The 23,296-nt window shown below is 34.0% G+C and overlaps 1 protein-coding gene across 1 annotated transcript; it reads left to right on the top strand.

The window, feature by feature from the left end:
• Positions 1–756: 756 nt before the first annotated feature.
• Positions 757–22,512, top strand: LOC134228667 (ski oncogene-like). The gene is made up of 7 exons (XM_062710348.1): positions 757–1,747; positions 7,677–7,855; positions 8,506–8,595; positions 10,181–10,365; positions 10,795–10,988; positions 11,097–11,282; positions 17,904–22,512. The coding sequence occupies exons 1-7, from the start codon at positions 860–862 to the stop codon at positions 18,168–18,170; spliced, it is 1,989 nt and encodes a 662-aa protein (XP_062566332.1). The 5' UTR covers positions 757–859; the 3' UTR covers positions 18,171–22,512.
• The last annotated feature ends 784 nt before the right edge of the window (positions 22,513–23,296 follow it).

The following is a 23,296-nucleotide window of genomic DNA, read 5'->3' on the forward strand; positions in this document are numbered from 1 at the left end:
TTCTTTGCAGTATAATTCAGTGGGATTTGGTATTGACATTAAAATGTGATTTAATAAAGGTAAAACTAATGTCTTAATGACTGTAATTTTCCCTATTGGAGTTAGGTACCTTTTCTCCCATTGTTTAAGTATTGATTTAATCAGTACTAGCTTTTTAGGTATTTTTAAATTAGTATGTTTATTTTCATTATCTGTCTTGTTGCTGTTGTTATCAGTTATTTTTATTCAATAATCTGGATATTTAAAAAATGCTTATTCATTGATTAATTTGTTTAAAAATTGATATAGACTATAGTCTAATAAATATAGACACCGTGACGTTGCCTGTGACGTCACAGTCGTCTCGACAAGTATCCGAGAGAACATACTCCGGTAAACGTCTCTATAAATCCTGGTGCATATCCAGAGAGAAAAACAGTCAAGAAACAAATTAAATAATCAGTAAAATAATGTTGAGAAAATAATCCTGATTCGAAGAGCAAGAATTTTTAACGACTAATTTATAGTGAGGGCAGACAGTTTACTGGGGAGGTTAATACACTGGCGACATGAAACCCAAATATACATGGATTGGTCTAGACGGAAGACTCCATTTATTTTCGTATTTTGGTGTAAAGTTTTTAATATATTTGTCAAAATGCATAAATATGAATTAAAATATGACAATTTCATTAAACTGTGTCGATTAATTCATAAAATTTTATCTTTGAGCAATATTTGACGTTGTATTTTTTTTTGCAGAGCAATTGATAGAACAGCCAAGTATTTTCCCCTAACAGTATGCTGATAGACGCGATACACAACGGAGCGAAAACACGTGAATGTTGGGACAACGGAACCCGAGGGAGATTCTGTTTTCATGGAACATCTTAGTATACAGGGGGGTAACCCTCATCTCCAAAGGGTCTTGAAAAGCTATCAGACTGCTGCTATGAGAAGTTTGCAAGGACCAGGGCCTACTGTTTTTCCTACATTACTCTCCGACATGGCCGAGTTAGAGCGATATAGAAAGGCATTGGTTAAAAAACTGCCGACTGTAGACAAAATGGAATTTGGAGCTTTACGCGCCCCTCCGCCGTTTCCTATTCAGCATTTCGGACCTGTATTTACTCCTATGGACTCTGGTAAAAGTGAAAAATTGGACACTTTCCTAGAGGAAGAGAGGATAGCTTGCTTTAGTGTTGGGGGAGAGAAACGGTTGTGCTTACCCCAGATATTAAACACAGTGTTGAGAGAGTTTAGTTTGCAACAAATAAACGCAGTGTGCGACGAGTTGCATATTTTCTGCTCTAGATGCAATCCAGAGCAGCTAGAATTATTAAAAGTGACTGGTATTTTACCCCTCAGTGCACCCAGTTGTGGCTTGATCACAAAAACTGATGCTGAACGCCTGTGTAATGCATTACTTCACAGGTCTCCTGAGAGATACTCAAAACCACCTTCTCGTGAAAGTTTCAAAGTGTATCATGAATGCTTTGGAAAATGTAAGGGTATTTTTTACCCGGAGAACTACATGTCTGCAAATGACAAGTGCATTCTGTGTTGTGACTGTTCAGGACTTTTTAGTCCACAGAAGTTTGTGCGACACTCACACAAGGCAGAGAATAATGTATGTCACTGGGGGTTCGACTCCTCCAAATGGAGGTCCTATCTCCTCCTAGCAAAAGATCAGGAGGAGAAAGACAAGTTACAGAAGGAACTTGAGAAAATGAAAGCAAAATTCGATACAAATCGCAAGAGGAAACAGGTAACTACTTTTTCAGTATCTTAATTAAATGCAGTATTTTACAATTAAAATTACACAATATATTGCAATTAATGTTAGAATGTAGTGTTTTTGCATGCATTGTAAAGTATGGAATTATGTTATAGGCCTACATATCTTGGAGTGTTTTGTAAAAGTGGAAAGTTTGTTTCATAAATGTCTCATGAAATAAATGAGTCTTTCACCTGTCTGTCAGAGTAACATCAAACAAATGACTATTTGACTGCATGTTAAAGGAGAATTTCGAAATACCAACTGGTATGCATTATGAAAGGCACACAAATGTGAAACACTTGCATGTTAATACACATAAATGTTTCAGTGAACTTATTTTGATGCATTCCTTTTTTATCCTTTTCAAAATTTTATTATATGTTATAGTACTGCTACACTAGTGAAACGTTGTACATTTTGATCTGATCATGTTCAATCAAAGGTTTTATTACATCCTAATGCTAATTAGGCATCTCTCTGCTGAATATCTGATTAGGATATATGTATGTTTTGTCATTGAGTTAACACTATCAGGTGAATGACACTGGTCTTTTGATTTCGTGGAAAGTGACCATTACATTTCCTTGTCAGGATGGTCTTTATGAGGCATTCACCTCTACTCTGACCAGGAGCAAAAACTGTGTCTATAATAAAAAGTATAAACTCATGTGTCATCTAGGCTAGTATCAAATTATTTTCCATATGTACTAAATTGAAGTTAAGGGAGTCTAAAAATAAACTGCAATTTGAATAGATATTTGTCTGCTTCCAACGCCTAGATTGGAATTATAAACAGTTTACAATGTGGAGGAAGTATTTTGTAATGTTCAGGAATGGGAAGTTTCAGAGGATCAGTTCAAAAGAGAGAGAGAATGTTGTCCGTTGGAAAAGAGTTTAACATGTGCAAACTTTTTGTCTATTTATTAATCACTTTAGAAATATTTTATCTTAATTGATTAAATATTTAATAATTGTATTCAACATTGAACATGTGCATACAAAATTATCTGAGTACTATCAACTTTTTTCGATATTATGTGTAGTACATTTATCATCTAGTTTATATGGAAAACTTTCAAAAGTACTTACCGGTATATATTTTGTTGGTTTTATGATAAAAGGATGTGTTAATGAACTTTTTAACAGGTTATCTTTAATATTTACTGATGTGCATGACATAAAATGTGAATTAAGAGATTAAGAGCAGAGAACATGTGCAGCATGCATGTAACATATATTTATGTGGTCCTATAAATGTTCACTAAATAAAATTCCCGAAAATGTTTTTTTTTTTTAAAAGTCGTAATTGCATGAATTTCAATTTGATGTTTTTAAAAAGAAATTATTCTTTAAAAGTTTTGTTGTTATCTTGTAGCCTCCAAATTCAGCTTTATTTTTTATAAAAATTGAAATGTGGATTAGTAAAATAGGTTTTCTTTAGTTTTTGTTCATATACTCTTAAATTTGGCAATAACTTTTTAGCCATAAGGCAGATGAGGGTTAAACTTCAAGTTGAAGACAAAATGACCACTACCACAGAGAAGTTATGTCACCCAAAACAATGAGGTACCTCAACCCATGATCAAAGCAATCAGACAGTGTGGTTCTAGTCTTACAAAATGTTTGTGTATTGAAAGAGAGTACAGGATTACAGCTATTCTAAGATATAAAAAGCTTTCGAAAGATGTACCTGTTTTTGAAAGTATCAATGTACATAGTGTAAAGGGCAACTCCTTTTGCGTACAATTCCAACATTCATAGTTGTGCAAGATAGTTATACTTGCAAGTTAATGCAATCTTAAACAGTACCATCTCCAGTTCATCGGGTATTTGAAAATTTACAAAGTCTGCAAGGCCTTCAACAGGATTAGAAACAGGTGATATTGCAAGGTCTTTTACAAAATATTATGTGGAAGCAATTTCAAAATTGTTTTTTTTCTCCATCAAATTTTTTGACCAGTTCAGTCATGAATTCAGTCAGGTAAAGGTACAGAGTACTGACATATTTTGAAAGGTCCAAGTGCGTAACTATGATATATATGTGATAAACGTATAATTTGTACTTCTTCTGCATAACACAAAACAAGACACAAAATTTGAAGATTTTCTTAGCAAATGAAAAAAAATGATGGAGCTTTTGCAATGTTTGAACTAAAAATAACTGCAGAGACCAGCAGGAAAACAGAATCTTGCCTTTAAGTTGTGCATAAATTTGGAATTTAAAACCACACAGCTGTATGCAATTAAAATGCACACCTGTCCTGGGCTATCAAGCATGGAACTCTTCAGACAAGTTTTAACAGACAAGAATGTTATCCTCATGTACATATGCTTAACTTCAAGATTATTTAATATTTTTTTGGTGCAAGTACATGATAATACCAATGTGCTTATTGCAGCCACAAGTACTTGGTACGACCAAAGCTACAGCCTGCCGCCCTTTCCCAGTCAGTGACTGCAGTTTATTGACTGGTTTAGCTGTAAAGGTCAGATTGACTGTCCAATTAGGATGGAAGATGGTCATTGAATCTTGGTCTAGTTACATAATAGTTAATACAGGCAAGGTGTTAAGGGAGAATTATAGATTGTAAAACTGTCTGCCAGGTATTATTATGTGTGTGGTAGGAGCCTTAGGTAAAAATTTGCAAAAACTCGGTCAGCCAGATTACATTGGCATTCAGCCAAATCAATAGTAGATCTAGTATACTGTGTACTGGAGTAGCGGGAGAAAAAAAACTGTTTATATAGTCTTTTGGACTTTAAAGGATTGCATTGACTAGGGGGGGTCACAATGCTTTGGGCTTACAATTGACATATTTGATGTTTAAGCTGTATAAAATCTTTATTAAGCACAGGAAAAACTGATTATGTAGACTTAGAGACAGAATTGATCCAATATTTTGCAATATCCTATCCATGGTATTGTTATATATATATTCATATGTCTATACGACTACTGTATATGTATGGGACATTGGTCAAATTTCTGGGTTTTATGTTCTACATATTTGATAAGATTCATCGTTCTGTATAAATTACTTCCTTTACCATACAAGTTTAATTAAAAAATTCTTACCTATTTGGATTGCTGAAAAAATAATATAATACTATCAACAATTAATATACCCTGCAAGGTTTGTTTCTAAAAAAAGACAAGGGACATTAAAAAAGTATAAGGGGCTCACTCCCGGCTCAGGGGTTCCTCCATTAAAAGGGTGTTGTTGGTGAATGCCAGAATAACCGAGAGATTATGTTATTATAGTTGGGTATTGGGTAAAGTCCCTGACCCCCTGGGTCCTAGGGACAACAATGACCCTGATGACAAAGGTGATCCATAATATGTATATTAATAAAGATTTTTATGATATATTTGAATAAATGTAGAAAACAAGAATTATTTTAGTGACATTGATCTAGAATTCCTGGTTATAAGGCCACACCAAAAAAATTTTTTTGTTCGTCGAACCACGCGCTCCTATTCAAACTAAACTAAACAAATAATATTAATTTGAAATTCCCGCACCATGGGAATTCTGTGCTGTTTTTTGTTCCATTTCCCCTCTATTTATCATACTTTCAATCTATTTACTTTGCAAAGCAGAAAAAATATAATTTTCTGCTCAAATTTTTTCACGCCCGCCTAAACATTTGCCCACAAAAAAGTAATATTATTATTATTTAACCGCTAGCCCGCTCATACTTTTTTCATCAAATGTCCGACGAACAAGAAATTAAATTGGTGTGGCCTAAATTGAATATTTAGAGACAGTATATTCATTTGGCAGTAAAATATTTTAGTTTGAAGATATTTTGTCTTAGTTCCAGATGAGCATGAAATTAAATTTCAGAGAACACAGTTGTGCAACAGATCTGATCATCAAAATAGTTTTTCTTTCAAGAAATAAAGTAACAATTTTTAATTTAGTTCAAAGGTTGGGTTGGTTTATTATAATATTTAACCAACTGGTTATATACTCTCTGGAGTATAAATTAAAAAACAATGTTTTTTGAAATTATCTTTTCATCTTTTCATAAGAATACCACCAATTCAATTTCGTAAAATAATTGTGAAACTTAAAAATATAAAGCAACTATATTTTCATTCTACTATTTTATTTGGTATGGCATTGCATACATGTATTTATAATTTTGAAATAAATGATATTTCATGGTAATTTAAAAATAGTTAAAATTTTTAATAGATTATGGTTTTTACATGTACAGTATGATGCTATATACATGCATTTTATTGTGCTAGTTTCAACCATGTAGTTCTATTATTAAGATTTTTATATAACAAATATATTTATGACCACCTGTCTAATTTAGGTGAATGATCATTGCATAATTGAACTCTTGAACTTTATACACTCTTGGGGTAACTAAAGGTCATGCATATTATATCAAGTTTATATGTATCCTGAGGCACAACATGGCATATTATGTACTAGAATATTTAGGAGTGTTGCATAATCACATCAAATATAGGTCACATGCAAGGTTATTAGCCCAAATACACAACTGGTAATCATACTCCATGTTAAAGTCTTGATCACATATGACGCAATGTTATGTAATATGATAATCACGTGTGTATGATATGAATGTGTGAACTTAAGATTATCCCCACCCAGTATCATGGCCAAACAAGTTCAATGTTTAGCACCAGGTGTTAATGATCATTGTCAAAATTTTTATTTTACACCAAATAAGAAAAGAGTTCATAAACTACATCCTCTCTGTAAGCCTGTGCATTGTTATCTGGGGCTAAATATAGAATCTTGTCATTTGTGAGGAAAGGGGGGCATGCTGAGATTGAACAACAACATTCCTCCTTGCACTAAGCAACCTTGAACATGTTTACAAAGCTGGCTCGGCTAAATGAACTTGAAATTGGATCTTATCTTTTGTACAACTAGAAATTGTGTCATGATGTTTAAAAGTTCTATTGATTTTTTGAAAGACGTACATTCTGTTTCAAGATGGCCATAAAATTGTTTTCAAGTCTCTCTCCCCTGATTTGATAAGGTGTCTGTCGTGTCCCACTTTTTAACTCTTGGAATTTTTTTTGAGCAGTGAATTTTTTTCCCAAAACTTTTAGCTACTTTTATTATGACATTCTAGTTTTTAACTGAATTAATCATTGAAGTGCCTAATGAATTTTTAGAGATGTATGAACTAGGTAGGGCTGTATGAAAGAAATCGGTAATGTGTGTGATGTCCCGGTTCACATGAAAACGTTCCCACCAGTAGGGAAGAGAAGAATCCTGTCTATTTTAGTGTGAGCTGCATGTAGTTTGGGTTAAATTTGTTAAAAGTAATTCTTGGCACAGACAGTAGAATAATGATTGTCGTAATTGCTCACAAAGTCTACCGTCGAACCACTGTGGGGGTGATATTTTCTGGGTGTCCAATCTTTGATCTGAAAATTGTAAAGTTACTTTGATGTTATGCATATGGTCTTTATACAGTTATCAAAGCCGTTTATGAGCATGATTTCAAAAGGTTCCATTGATTTTTATTTCGAAGAATAGTTTAGTCTCGGGACACAATAAGGTTGATATGTATATATAAGGCTTTGGATTTGAAATAAGGAGAAAAATGCAGCTCATTATTTTGTGGAAGGAATTCTTGAAGCAAATTTAAGTATGCTAACAGTGATAACAAGCAAAGGGCAAATTAGTACTGTTACAATGATCAAACAGTAATGATCCTATCTTAAACTTTGAGTAACGGTTATGTCTTTTAAAGTTGGGATATCTTTTAATTTATTGTCAAAGGTATCTGGTCATGAAATCTTTGACAATTGGAATAAGATGTCATAGAGGGGATTAGTTTCGTCACAGACTCTGTGCAAGTTAATCCACTGCATTATTATGTCGGGTTTAAGAAGATTAAAATCTCATCTTTTTTGTAGGTTACTGACTCCTTGAGTGATCTGAAGAGGTCAAAGAGTGAGGATGGGGACTACAGCTCCTGGGGTGAGGCCTCAAGGCAGGGAGGGGGTTCAGCATTCAGACCCTGGTCTCCGGGAATGATCAGTGCGATGAAGGACAGCAAAGGGCTTCCCGAGCCTCCCTCAATCATGAGAGATGTGTAGGTGTCACTGCTTGTTGTAAAAATAACCCCAAGTGACAAAAGGGCTTTGTTAAAATTCAGTGCAGAAAAGAGAATGTTGTGGGCCTTGTGGTTGAAGTTGTTTGTAGAACAGTTTTAAACACAAGCACTTCATATACAGAATTCCTCTTTCTATTGTCCAGACACAAATAGTTTGGGTAAACTTAAAAAATATATTGCAGTACCATTGAATTATACACAAAAGTACACTGCCTTGAAAATGAAAGGTCAGAATCCTCTGTGGAAGGTCTGCGGAGTTGTGTAAGGTGATGATTAGCAAGAGAGGAGCCAGGAATTAATTAACTGGTGTCAAAATTTTCTCACAACTGTTATTACTTTGGTTTTTTGACCAGTCATTGCTAAACATTTGTCTGATCACAGTTTTGTGGTCATGCATTAGTTGTTTGACACTTTAGCACTTGCATATATATATAACTACAGGTAAAGTTTTCTGCAAGCTTGAAATGAAATAATTGCCTAGAGAAACATATGGAACAAATTAAATAAAAAGAATTTCATTATAGTTTTTTCCTTCAAGATTTATTAGAAATCATATCATTGTTCAATATGTGACTTTGTAGCTATAGATATTCATTATTGATTAGCTATTTATTGTTTTATTTTTGTAGGTCTAGTGAGGCCACACCTTCTTATTTACACAGGGGTCCTCCAGTACTGCTCAACCCAGAAAGAGTTGTCACAGATGCCGATACAAAATCGTAAGAGAAATTTCACTTCTTATTCATATAGTCGGTGTTAGAATTCTCATACAATCCGAGGCTGAATGGAAAATGTTTGATTTTTAAATGTTTTGTTTCTTTTGATTGATGATTAAGCATTTTATAAAGGGTGTAAGTAAGTCGGCACAGGTGACGAGAAAATTTTTTGATATTACTCATACCAAGGCTTCCTAATAATTCACTCTAATACAAAACAGACAAGCCACGGAGAGAAGTATTGTCAGCCCTTCATTATCAGCCGTTTATAAGATATCACCTTTCTGCTTATTGTTCCACCCAATTTACTCAATGTTTTAATTGCTGTCAGTCTGTAAGCAAAAATTTTGTTTGACAATAGCAGTGCTTTCTCTGATCTTGAGCCCTTGAATTGAAGTGTCTGAGTAGGTAAAGGCTAGGGGGTGAAAGTATACCATTTCACATGTCACGACGGGTATAGTCCTCTGGCCTGCACTGAGTAGATCAAATACCGCACCCCTAATCATACTCTCAATAGCAAAAACAGTAATGAACATTATTTCTGAAGGTGGGACACACAGGCAGATAATCCCCGTATCCTTTATTTAAGTAGAAGACAGTTGTGTTCTCAAAGGAGGGTCAATGAATACACGTATTGTGTAACAGAGCTGTTTTGTGTCGGGAACCTGATAAAAGCTTGACCCCTAACCCTCGTCAATTGTTTAAAGGAGTACTAGATTACAGTGATATAGCTGCACGACATGGCAGACGTTCAAGGTCAGGGCCCTGCTTTACTTAGAGTTTGTGTAACTTGTAAATACAGAACCGCACCAGATCTGGGAGATTCCAGTCTTAATAGGCCCCTGATTAGATAAATAAATAGCAGCAGACCCCTGTCTGTCATTACATAAATATGATTTGTCTGCCAGACTCGGCTAATCAAGATCCTTTCTTTGATACCAAACTATTTCCAAATACAAACATTTCTATTTTTAATTTCTTTTTTCTCTAATGCACAGACACAATGTGCATTCCTGTGTGCCATTTAATGCCTCGGTACGTGAAGGTTGTCATCATCTGTTGACATTTGTCATAGTCTGATGCACATTTCATTGGCCCCTTATAAATACAAAATCATTAATGTGGCGCCACAAAGCACTTTGAAAATATAAATGCATATGTAGTAAGTCGCACACTTTTTTCAACTGCAAAAACAGATTTTAAATGGAAGTTTAATACTGCATAGATTAGAATATGGATCACATGACTAATAATTGCCATTATAAACAGATGTATTGTGTTGCACATATTGCAGTCACTTAGTACACGAAGGGCAATATCCTGAGCGCTGCACTAAGCATTTTTACAAAAAAAGATAGATAAGGAACATTAATTACATAAAACATGTGGAACGATTTTACAACAGTAAAATAGATCTATTATAAGATCTCCCCCTGCAGTTTCCTTAAAGGCATTGAACTTAATGCAAAAATTCTCAGGACAATTTTTACTTATTGTTATTAATTTGTTTAATTTATTTATAAAGATCTGTTAATTATATTCCCTTTTTAAAATGAATTCTATAGTTTTGATTTTTTAATATTAATAGGTATGAGAGAGGTTTTGCCCCCAATGTATCCCTGGCACCCCATCAGCCTAAAATTAACGTGGATGACATCAGTGAGGATGAGGGGGATATTGAGCCTATTTCTCCTGTGGCCAGCTGCAGTAAGCCGGAGTACAAGGAATGGGACCTGCCCAGTGAATCGGATGACTCATCTCAAACCTCTGATGGTAGGCCAGCTTATTTATGGAGTACTACTGAATGTTTATAGGTCCTCTGGGTGCCATATCTGATTTCAGACATGTAGATAGCCAGACATTTATATATGGACTGATTTTGAATAGATATATAGATAATAAGTCATGTTTTTGGCTTGGGTTATGAATGTAGAGTTGGCATTTTATGTAAAAATGCAATATTTTGTCAATAGAGAGAAGACAAAGTAAAGATTTAAAATGTAGAAATTTGAAGGAAAAAAATCCAAACTTTTCTTTTTTAAAAATATATAATTTTTGTAATTCTCATTATGTGAGATTGTGATCTATGAAGTAGGCGATCCAGTTGGTCATGTACATGTGTACTGACATTGACATAGTATCCAGCTATAATTAGGAAATTCAGAAGACATTTTATTTGAAATTCTTAATTGTTCTAATTAGGTGAAGAGTCTAAATCACAGGAGACATTCTGTACACTGGAAAAGGAAATTGAGCTGATTCACAAAGCATTAGATGGAAAGGTGGGCTCATCAAAGGAAGAAAAAGACGCATTCCTTCATGAGTTTTCCAGACTTCGTGTTACAAGTCAAGAACAGCTCAATACAGCCCAGCAAGAGAAAAGAAGACTCAAGCAGGTACATACTGTCTTTAAAGCAAAGTCCTACCAAGAAGTTTTTTTAAAAAAAATGTTGGTAAGGGACTTCAATTTTCAATTAATTTTTTTTATGTCTTTGCAATGGCAGGAACTTGCCTCATTGAAAGCTTCTAGTAAAGAAAAGATGCAGAAGTTGACGGAGCAGTGTGCTAGTCTGGAAAAAGATGTGGAGCGAGTGCGGATTGAGTCTGAGTGTCGGCTGGAGGAAGCGCTCGAGGACAAAGACACGCTCCGCAAGGAAATCAAACGCCTACAAGACCAGGAAGAAGCAGAGGTAAACAAAGAATGTCTGAGCTATAAATGACAAAGATCTTTCGGTGCATGTACTCATTGTTGGAGCTGTGTTGTTAGTATTGTGATTGTTGTCCTCTGTATCAAGTTCTGTCACTAATTGTTAATAATTGATAAATTGTTGGCAGGGAAAGGTCACAGTTTCTTCCAGTGTTTTCGAGATTGTGGGACACTGATAGGGAAGACATTGATTTTTTATGCCCCCCTTCGAAGAAGGGAGGGCATATTGCTTTGCTGCTGTCTGTCGGTCGGTCTGTCGGTCCGTCGGTCTGTCGGTCCACTTAGTTTCCATTCATTTTCTTCGCAACCGTTGCACATACTGAAATGAAATTTGGTATACAGATATATCACATGAATATCTAGGCCAAGTTTTGTTTTGGGTACGATCGCACCATTTTTGACAGAGTTATGCCCCTTGGACTTAGAAAAATTTCATTATTTGCAGTTTCCGTTCATTTTCTTTACAACCGTTGCACATACTTAGATAAAATTTAGTATGCAGATATATCACATGAATATCTAGGTCAAGTTCTGTTTTGGTTATGATCGCGCCATTTTTGACAGAGTTATGCCCCTTGGACTTAGAAAAATTTCAATTATTTGCAGTTTCCGTTCATTTTCTTTGCAACCGTTGTACATACTGAAATGAAATTTTTCATACAGATATATCACATAAAAATCTAGGTCAAGTTCTGGTTTAGGCATGATTGCACCATTTTTGACAGAGTTATACCCCTTGAACTTAGAAAAATTCCATTTATTTGCAGTTTCCGTTCATTTTCTTCACAACTGTGCACATGCTGAGATGAAATGTAGTATACAGATTTATCAGATGAATATCTAGGTAAAATTCTTTTATGGGTACAATTGTGCCATTTTTGACAGAGTTTTGCCCCTTGGAATTGGAAAAATTCCAATTTGGGGGGAGGGGGGCATAAGTGTTTTACAAACATCTCTTGTTTTCTTTTAAGTCTTTAGAACAAAAGTAGCGAAAATGGAGGGTATAAATATGCACACAATGAGTTCTCGAGCTCAATGAACATAAGCAGTTTCCTTCTTAAGTTGTGAGAACAATGGATATGTTTTAAATGCAGTCCAAGGAAATATCTTGCACATCGGCAGAAATGTTCAGAATTAAAGGCAGGAATATTTTTACAAGTTATAGTGTGATATTCTTCATATGTACTAAGATATGCATTAGTTCTATCCAAAATTTAATAGAACTTTGAGAATGACCAAACATATTGTAAACTTAAGGCAGGACTGGGTTCAGAAAATAGCATTCTCTTTTTTACAACCTCTCTGACAAACACACACATATACTTCAATGAAAAAAAAAATTATATGGAGTCGTCGGACAACTGAGTATGAAATAATTTGCTTCCAGGATTCTTTAAGTGGGAACTAGTTACTTCAAATCATTGCTCATTTTCTTCTAAAATAGCTGCCAAATTTTTAGATGGAGATGATGAAGTTTCTTGGCCAATTTGAAAGAATTCTTGAGAGAGAAAAAAGTATAATTTCCCATTGGAATGTTTGTTGCTTGATTCATTGCCAAAAATGTCACTTTCTCCAGAGCTTGCATTAGTGTCAGTTCCGCAGAAAATCAAGGTCAATGCAGCCACAGAAAAATAGCTTAGAAAAGAGCTTACTGAACTCTTAATGCAGGGGGAGAAAAGACCTCAAATTGGCGTCAGTTTTAAATGCTAGCTTTTGCATGAAATACCCAACATGTCTACGCTAATCTTGATTTGCTCATTTAATATTTGTATTCATTCACAACAGTTAATCTTGCAGTATGAGAACTGAATGACCAATCCCTAAATTTTCTTTTTTTACATTTGAGAAATGGTTAAATAGCATAAGGACATCTTGACCTCAGGTAAAAACTCTTGGTTGAATTCATCAGTTTTAACATGTCTCATATTTAAATGTCACCAAGACTTATTAAAGGTCTGGGCAGGGAAGAACTAATCCAACCTAATTAAAGAAAAATTGCATTTTTTGTTTTGGCATGAACAAAATCTCTCTATAATATGATGACCTGTTTTCTGGACTGCAAATACAATCACAGTAATATAGGTTCAGATTTCTGGTGTACACTATTTCCAAATTTCTTCAAACATACGTGTATTTTCCATTTCATTTTATGCTAGGCTGAGTTTAAAGTAAAAAAAAAAAATTCATTGTTTATTTATCTAGTAAGTTTTACCTATGAATTTTGTTTAAAGGTACTATCTTTGATGTACTTTGGATTAAACTGTCTTGATGTTATATAATACATAGAAATGGGATGGAACTATGAAAAATATTTTTTCTGCCATTTTCATTTCTTTCAGTCATTAAATGGCAAGATAGATGATTTAGGTGAATTGAGCAGATTTGGTTTAATGTTGTTTCTTCATTAATCATTTCTGGTTTTGTAATCCCAGTTTACTAAATAAGAGGGGTGTTATAATTGACCATTTGATTTATCTTTTTAACTATTTGCCTCCAAATATTGAACTCATGAAATATTCATGATATGTTAAGACCCAAAAAATGAAAAATTCATGATTTACTTTATATATATATATATATGTTTTCAGCAGCCTTATGAAATAGATCCTGGGATTGGGAATTTTATAGTTTATGTTTTTTTTATTTATTTTTTTTTTTTGAATACTAGTATTTCAACATATTCACAAACACTGCCCTAATTATTATTTAAATGAGGAGATTGAGGTATGACCCATTTCACTTATTGAGAAAACATTCCTGTCCCTCAGCTGCATAATAACTGGAGAGATCAGACTGACCATGTATCTGGATGTCAGTCTAGTCGGCTAGTTTGGCTGTCTGCCAAGTCTGTATTTGTTGGTTTTATTTACTCAGTAATGTCCAGCTTGGTGTGTAGACTGTCAGAATTAACATTATATGGTCACTAGCCAAGATGGGGCCCCAGAAGGGGAAATCCTAGGTTAAACCATTTTTAGCTAAATTCTTATTTAGAATTAATGCTTCTGTTTTCACAATTAACAGCATAGGAATTTAAAAATAATAAAATTAAGGGCAGTGATTTATTTTCTTAGTCAATACTCAAAAGGAAATGATTTCCATGAAGAACCCCCTTTTTGCTCTCCTAAGAGCCTTCCATTCATTACACTGAGAAATGTCATTTTAGCCTGACCCAGCATGAATTACTGGCTATAAGCTTGTAACTAAGGTCTGTTGACTCCCAGTTGGAAAAATCGCCAGTACTGTTCTTGGCAGGTTCTAATTCAGATCAAAATCAATACTCATTTTACCAAATGCCTTTCCAGAGAAACAATTTTAAGACATTGAATGTACAATAAATTCTTGCAGAGCTTGCTCACCATTAGAACATAATTCTTTATCCTGTAGAAATTTATGTCATAAAAAATCCTTTTCATTTCGCTCTTGAAGCAAGAATGTTTTTTTCTTGGATTATGCAACAAAGTAATGGAGGCATCTTCTTTTCCCAAATAGAAAAATGGTGGTTCTTTGTAGATAATCTTGACATCAGAATTGCCTCAGTACATACTGGAAGTGTTAAAAGATTTATTAAAGCATTTCATCCTGCATCAGGTGGGAGGGTTGGTTCTTTTTATATACTAAAGTACAAACAAAATTTTGTACTATGGAAATCCCTTCATCTCTTGATTGCCGCTCTGTTTTCTTTGGGGTCTGCCCTTGGATCAAATATTTCCTAAGTGGGCTCAGAAATATCACCTGGCTTTAGGGGAAATTAATGTGTCTGGTTCATCTCGTCCATAATTCTTTGGTTGGAAATGGAAAGTACAAAAAAAAAAAAATTGTAAATGGAGCAGTATAAGTCAAAGCAGTATTTAATTACTTACAGCCTATACTAGTGATAAAGGTCACCCATCACCTTACCTCTTACCCCCCCCCCCCCCCCCTTTCAAAAAAAGGTGTACTTGATGAGCTGTATTGCCATTAGGGAGTGTCTAGATATCATCATTCAAGGTCTGTCATTTGTAAATATATTTAGTGCTAATTGCTGTCTGGAGCATTATCTGGAGTGGAAATGGTTGTCTCCTGAGTACCAAAAAAATCTAGAACTTTTTTTTTAAAGATAATGGATGGTTTTACAGAAAATATTTGAAGAGTTCAGAAATTTTTTTGAGACAGATAGGAGTCATTAGAAAATTCAGAAGATGTAGAGAGATGATTTGTAGCAATTTTTACTGTGATTGCACTAATTCCATCATACTGTAAGTCGTTTTAATTCCACAGTGTTAAAATTTCACGATATCTCAAAAAGTACCAATTGCGATGGTTTTAATTTCACGCTGCAAGAAATTAATTTAAAATTTCGTATAATCATTTAAACGGTTTAAAAACAAATAATAAAATTTACGATGGGTTTAAATTCGCGGAAAATTAATAAATCACGAACATAGCGAAATTAAAACCATTGTGAATATTTGCCAATCTACAGTACCTACTACGTGACAAAATGTATATCTCAAATTCTCCTTGTCACCCCCACCCATCCCACCCCTCCAGGGTCTCTCCCTCTCTCTCTCTTTCTTTCAGTCTCACACAGAAGTAAAGTACTGAGTTTTGCAGAAAACCTATTTTAATTACTAATTCTGCTTGAAGATTGTTAGACATGTATGTATGTCTAGAGCATAAACCACAGGCCAGAACACTGTGGAGAAGACGATGACTATCTGTTGTGCAGTGGCGACTGGAAGCAATGTTTTAGGGCGACTCCTTGTCTGATACTGCTAGCAAATAAGTTCAAAGCAGTTTTAAGCAGAAAACATCAGTCCTCCACTCTGTTATTACATGCAATAATACCAGAGCCAGCCCTCACATTTTTTTTTTCTTTGCTGCATTTGTATAGAAGATATTGGATTTTACCAAGGAGTAGCAATGCTATTTGTTTTTTTATTTTGAGTCTTTAATGAAAAATTGTGTCTGCTTTCAAACGGGAAGAAAACTTACAGGATGAGGAGATTTACGGCTGCAGTATCTTTCTCTTTGAATTAATTACGGATCACAGAATAAATATTCTTTGGAAACCCTATACTCTCAGGATAACACATGTAGACTATCTCTCTAAATTAACAGGCAATTATCTTGGCAAGCTAAAAATAGCATCAAAACGTGAGAATGTTCTGTACCAATGTTATATACAGAAAAGAATATTTATGGGCAGCCAAATGCAAACAGGTAGTGGATAAAAATTATCTCTATATAATAACATTCTGTGATAAATTCAAAGACTGGTCAGATTTCCTGGGGAAGGAAATGTGTGGGATCAGGGAAGCATGCTTACAAGTTGTGTGTCCTTCTAGGCAGTGGCACAGACTGGGTGCCAAAGTCATATTAATTGTACCAGATGACAGAGTTAGTCATTGGCCTGGCCTCAAGACCATGAACAGAGGACAGACTGATGTCAAAACTTAGTCTGAACCAATATTATATATATGTATAACTTAGGAAATAAAATTTTGATCTTTAGTTTGAATTTTAAATGTTATTAATACAAAATTGTTAATGTTATAAGCAAATACATTAAATCAAACTCAAAATATTAAAAAAAAAAAATCAAAATGTTGACTAAAGTCTCAACATCTAACTTTATGGTCATGAGGCCTGGAAGCTCTATAAAGCTTAATTGACAAGTACTGGTTACTTCTTGTGAACTTCTCAGCTGTTATCCTAACAAGACAATCATCATATGTACATCCCAATTCCATTTGTAAGTCTGCACGAGTTAAATGTTTAATTTTATCTTTAGTTTATTTTATTTTCAATGGCACTACATGTATATCAAAGTTATTTTTACTTATCTACAAAATGGACAGTGCTAGTCAAGATTTAACCATGGGAGTGGTTGTTATGAGCGGTAATTTTAAGTAATGCTGCTGTATATAAACTGTATATATACAAAAAAGTTCATGATCAGGAAGGTGAGTACTCTGTCAGTGGCACTGGCCATGAACTGTTACAACACACAAACAGCAGCACTGTTACAGGGGGGTCAATGTCTGCATACCGGGGGATTAGAGGGAATGATGCAAGCCAGGCAGACAAGGGCCATATACACATCTGTTATCTTCCCCCCCCCAATAATCCACAGTGATACTACTGACTCTGTGGCATTTTGAGAATAATTCTACATCACGACATGTATGACTTAAAAATGCCTTACTTTTCAACAGAAATTGATTTAAGTGTGTGGTTAAAGCTCAGTGAATTTTATGCGATTCTGTCAATTTTTGATTGTATCTATGATTTTTTTTTAAATGTGCCATTAAAGAATTATATGGATATTTCAATAAGATACAGAGAAAACAAATCACTTTGATATCCTCAGTTTATTTCAATGTAGTTATGATGTTGTTTACTACTGGTGAATAAATATCACTGGGTGGTCTAAATGTATACATGTTTGTTCAGTTGTTAAATGTATCAAAGCATTTGAACGATAAAGACTAATAAACCTGCTCCTTAGTAAACACATTTGATCTACAATTTTATGCACATGATTTAATCTGAAGAATGCTTTTCATACTTGATGCAGGCTTGTTATCATCCAAGCATTAATGATAGAACTCGTATGTTGTAGGCATCCAAGTACCTGACAGTGAATCGCGAACTTCAAACACGCCTCCGGCAGTACGAAGTGGCGTACGAACAGCTGTACTATGACTGCTTGTACTTCCAAGAGGAGCTAAAAAGAAACAGTATCATCATTCCTGATGTCATGGCCAAAAAGTTCAATGAACAGTTAGCACCGCTCTCAAAAGTGGCCCCCCAGTACTCACCCTCCCAAAGGAACTCACTTTCTCCTGAGGGCAGGACAGGTGGAATCAAGAAGGAAAGAGACACGTAGCAGAATTGTTTTAATGCTACATCTTTATTTTGAAAATAAACGACTGCCAGAATTAAAGCAACTTCAGAAGAAGAAATGGGTACAGTTATCTAAAAGATATATTTCTTATCCTTGCATGGAGCATTTGTTTTGCTTAGATATTGATTTGGAGACTGTGGCCCAAATTTCATTAAAGGCAAATCAGACGAGGAGAAACTAACATTTTTAAAGCTATAATTGTTTCTTGTTGGAAGTTTCTAGTTTTAATTTGATTATAGATTAGATACCATGCTCATTGCCAAACCTAAAATGAAATCAAATTCGATTAACTGTCGCCGCTCACTGTGGTAGAGACAGCAAGGTTCCCTATGTCTTTGTGGGTGTTTGCAGAATTTCGCATTACATAATCTTTTTTTAATTGATTTTTCTGGGATGGTTCTTTCTTCAAGGCATTTTTCTTCCCGCAATTGCATTATATGAATCATCCAGTGTTATTTCTTTCGATTCATGGCTGATTACTTTATTTCCATATCAAGTAAATAGTCTCAATTCTGTAGGGGTAAATATTTTGTAAAAATTGCAGTTTCTTCTCTGGCATTTTAGCATATTTTCCATCAGTTGTAACTTTGTTGTTAATGGTGACATATTAATTTTATTTTTTTCAACTGATCAGAGGGTGTTAAACAGAAAGTTAATGTTTTCTTTTTCTTTTTTTCAAATTGTGCTTAAATCAGTTTTAGTGCTTTTAGTGATTAGTTGATTTTTTTTAAAATCATGTTTGAATTTTTATTCAAGTGCTATATTTATGCTGAATGGAAAAAGATGGATTTTTTCATTGATGAAAAGGAAGTTGTTTTAACTCTGGACAAGAATAGACAACCATAATGTGTAGTGCTGTAAAAGTGTAATAATGATAACTGTGTATCAGTATTGCTAAAAATGGGATCACATAAATAGGTCAAGGACACCTTTGGATGTCAAGGCTACACTGTCACTGATAAGAGATGAAAATGTATATAAATATGTGTGTGTTTGTTATGGCATATACTGTATTCTTATGGAAAAGGGTTGCATTATTTCTGATAAGAAAATCTGCCAAAAAACACATCTCATCCAGTGTTATGTGAAATATACGTGTTGAAAACATCTGATTAGCTAGTGCTTTGGCATATATATTTATGATTCCCAAACTAACTGCCATGTTTAAACATGCATATTGTGCATCATAAATGCTTTTTTTTTTGTTGTGAAGATGTAGTTTCTTCACAGGTAAAGGGGTTCAAATACCCCTTTAATTGTATGGTACAATATGTATGTAATATATTTATTAATTGATGTAATTGACATTTTTAATGCACTTACTTAAGTTTTCCTTTTTTCCCTTCCTGAAATAATCTTATCATTAATTATATGTAGTAATGTTACATATTTCATTGGCATTGACTAATTTACATTCTATGTAAATGATTCATAAGTAGGGAGAGCTCAAGATTTTATTTTCAGAGTGAAGGGAAAATAAGAAACTTAATTTGGCGTATTATTAAACGAAAAAGATAAATGGCAATTGGCGACCTCTATTTTATTGAGCTGACTATTGTAAATCTATTGTGTTTGTACATTACGGGTCCCCTTATATCTTTGTAGTTGTCAAGCTTTTTTTGTGGTGCTATCATTCAACTACACATTTTCATTAAAAAAATACATTTCCAATACACAATAACATGAAATAAGGGCTGTAGCTGAGCAGGGTTTTTATAAGGTATTCATTTTAGGCGGGTATTGACTGATTATATGTACAATTATATATTTTAATTTTTTTTGTGCAACGCATTTGAGATCTATTGGTAGATCAGTGGTCAATGGTTGTCGGGTACCGGTGATATGTGTCAGAGATGTAAGCAGTGTTGTCATTGGACAGATTTGTGACCCTGTGCAATCCCTTTAGGTCTGGCTGTGTTGTCTTCCACCCCTGTAAATCAAAATATCATCAATTCAATTGCATACATTTTTAAATCATTTTTTGTTTCCTCTCAAAGCTATCATTGTATCAAAATATATCAGAAACTCATCTTTAACACACTGCATTCACGAGCCTTCATACATTGTCTATTGGTGTCATTATTCTTAATGTGACAAAAAACAGAATTATAACAGGAAGTACAGGAGTTAACTCCCTTTTGGCAGCAGCAACTAAGGCAAATTAATGCTCCTTCCAATAGAGGCAGCATATATTATCTGCTGTAAAATCAGAAGACAAGAAATATATACACAGGAAGAGCTGCATTTATTATTCAGATGTTTTGTATATATTGGAGAAAAACTACATCTTTGATAAATGGTTCATTCTGTGATGTGCATCATCCTAGATTTCCTTTATGGAATTATAGCTGATGTTGATCACATGATGAAATATTTAACATCAAAAGGTGCTCATCAAAGTGCAATCTGACTTTTAGGAGTGACTTAGGTTCTCCTCTAAGTTAGACAGAGGCCTGTACTACACTAAGGGCAACAACTCTTGTGATATATAGATATTTCATCAGTGGTTAGTTTGCTCATCTCTTCATTAGTCTATTTTTTGAATTGTAAAAGTACTTCATATTTGTGGAATGTAGAGTGGTTGTATGTATATTTGTACACTTTGTCACATCTTTTGATGATTGAATCTTTGCTTACGTATGAATATGTAGAGGGTATTGAAGAATGAACTCTGGCCAGTACTGAAACTCTCTTATCAATGAAGCATGTAAAAGTCAATATTCAAATCCCTGGGTACAGAAATTATGTATATTTTTTGTGAAAATATCAATTTATCTTGTATTACATGATCCAATATTTAGTTAACAAAATTTTATTTGCTGTTAACTTTTCAATGTTGTCTTAGGATGTACAAGTTGTACTCTCTCTCTCTGTTGTCAAGTGATTATGGTAACCACTGCTATATCTTAAATATTTTCTTTAAATCTGTATCTTATAAAGTAGAAATGATGTCATTGCTGATACACAGCATATGTCTTTTTTTTGTTTTTCACAACAGTATATTGTTTACGTTGACATAGCCTGTGTATTCTTACGTGTGTGTTTAAGGTATCTGAGCATTTATTCAGTAGATAGAAAATCACTGTTCTGTACAGCTACAAGACCCCCCTATTTTTCTGGGGGGAGTTAAGTCACTATGTATTATTATTATTATACTTATGTTATTTACTCTCCCTTTGTTTCCCGTGCTGTAATTGGCCAGTGTACTCTATGAACAAAGAAACGGGATCTCTGTTCAGTTGTTATATGATACAGAGAACCTTATTTTGATGACTATTTGGCTGTGTACACTTGCTGCAGCTCTGCAGTTGGAAGTGATTTTTTGCTTCATTAATTTTCTTTTTTGTACATATACAAAAACTATTACCATATCACACTTTAGGGGGCATTTCATAATGGCATACCTCATCAAGTTGTATATAGTATTAGAACATGAAATTTGTCTTCATTTTACATAACATTTTCTGAAGTACTGAAAGAAAGATTTTTTTTTCACGTCAATCAGTAGCTCATTGACTGAGTGCAAGGTTGTGATTTTGATCAAATGTCATTCAAACATGAGGCAGATTCTGGCAGAAAAGACCTTGTGTTATAGAAGCACTATTTTCTATATCTAGGCTGCAGTTATGTTGTAAAAATTGTCTGCGCTGTTATAATGCGGAATAATACAAGGTGTGCACTGAATTTTTTTCTTTGTTCCAATCTGTTGTGAAGACTAAGCATAGGGTTTTCCCTAATTTTTTTTTAATAGGAAATGAAACACTGTTAATGGCTTTTTGTTTTCCCGGTGTAAAACATAATAATGGCAAACAGTACAAGGATAGGCTTGTATTTTCTTTCTTTCAAACATTTCTGAGACTACTTTTAGAAGTTTTACCTCATTCAAAGTTCAAGCTGCAATAATGTAGCCCTTTCTAATTTTTTCATCTATATCTTCTGGAGACAAAAAAGGGGAGAGGGCTACATTATGACAGCTAACAAAGTTCAAAAGTTGTGCAAGGAAAAATTGTTCATTTATAAACTTTGATTCAGTAGCTTACAACTTTTTACATGGTTTTAGAAGCATTAAGGCTAATTATTTATTTTTTTAAATATATGTATCAGTGGTCTTCTGTGTTTATTAATTGTTTAGGGCAGATTTTGAATGTAATTTCTTCTAGAGCATGTTGACTTTGGTGTATCTGATTATACTACAATGTTATATTAGTTGTTCAGACCTGCCTTTTGCTTTTTAGAGGAGCACTACTCTTGTTCACCAGGTTTTTATTTTTGTTGACAGTTCATTACCATGACTGAGCAATTAAAATGTCTGTTATATTGTGAATACTGTGTTTTTGTTTTTAATTTTATTCAGGGAAATTCTGGTTAATGAGTGCTAAGGCACAACAGGAAGCGACGACCCAGAAGTAATATATCAAGAGAGATAACTCAAGGGTTCAAATGTATGAAATGAATTTACTGAAATGTAGTGGTGTTAGCATATAAACTTACCTAGTTGACGTTTATTTCTGAAAAATGACGTTGCCTGACTTTTTTTCCTCAAAACTGACGAAAACATATGAAACTTGGAGTTAATCAATTTTAGAGATAGCAAGTTGAAACATTCAGACATGCATTGGGACAAACAGAAGAATTGAAATCTTGGTACTTTATAATTAATAGCTGAAGAAGTCCGTATAGATACGGCAAAAATGTTTGCATCAAAAACACCTAAATTCCTTTGTTTTTTTTTTTAACGGCACTTGCAGGCACATACACATGTATCTTTGTAGTCATTTTTTAGCGAAGTTCTCGACTATTTTTTTCTGGTCGTCCCAATCAAATACATGTACGATACTACATATGTCAGATTTTCATGCGATTAACATTTTTGGACAAGGGGCATCAAAATTTAAGGTTTAATCGTGAATATTTTTAACACATATTATCCTGTTCATTTGCAAACGTCGTCAGAATCCCACGTTTAAAATAGAATACATGTACACTTATCAAAATGTGCACAATCCTTGGTCACCAAGTGATATGAGGAAATTGCAGATCTTTGTGGTTTAGAAGTGAAGTTTAAGAAAGAATTCACGTGTATCCATGTAACACAATATTTCATACCA

Source organism: Saccostrea cucullata, unplaced genomic scaffold (genome assembly GCF_032062105.1).
Source record: "Saccostrea cucullata isolate Sc308-1 unplaced genomic scaffold, CSIRO_AGI_Scuc_v1 ctg131, whole genome shotgun sequence".
Taxonomy (NCBI): Eukaryota; Metazoa; Mollusca; class Bivalvia; order Ostreida; family Ostreidae; genus Saccostrea; species Saccostrea cuccullata.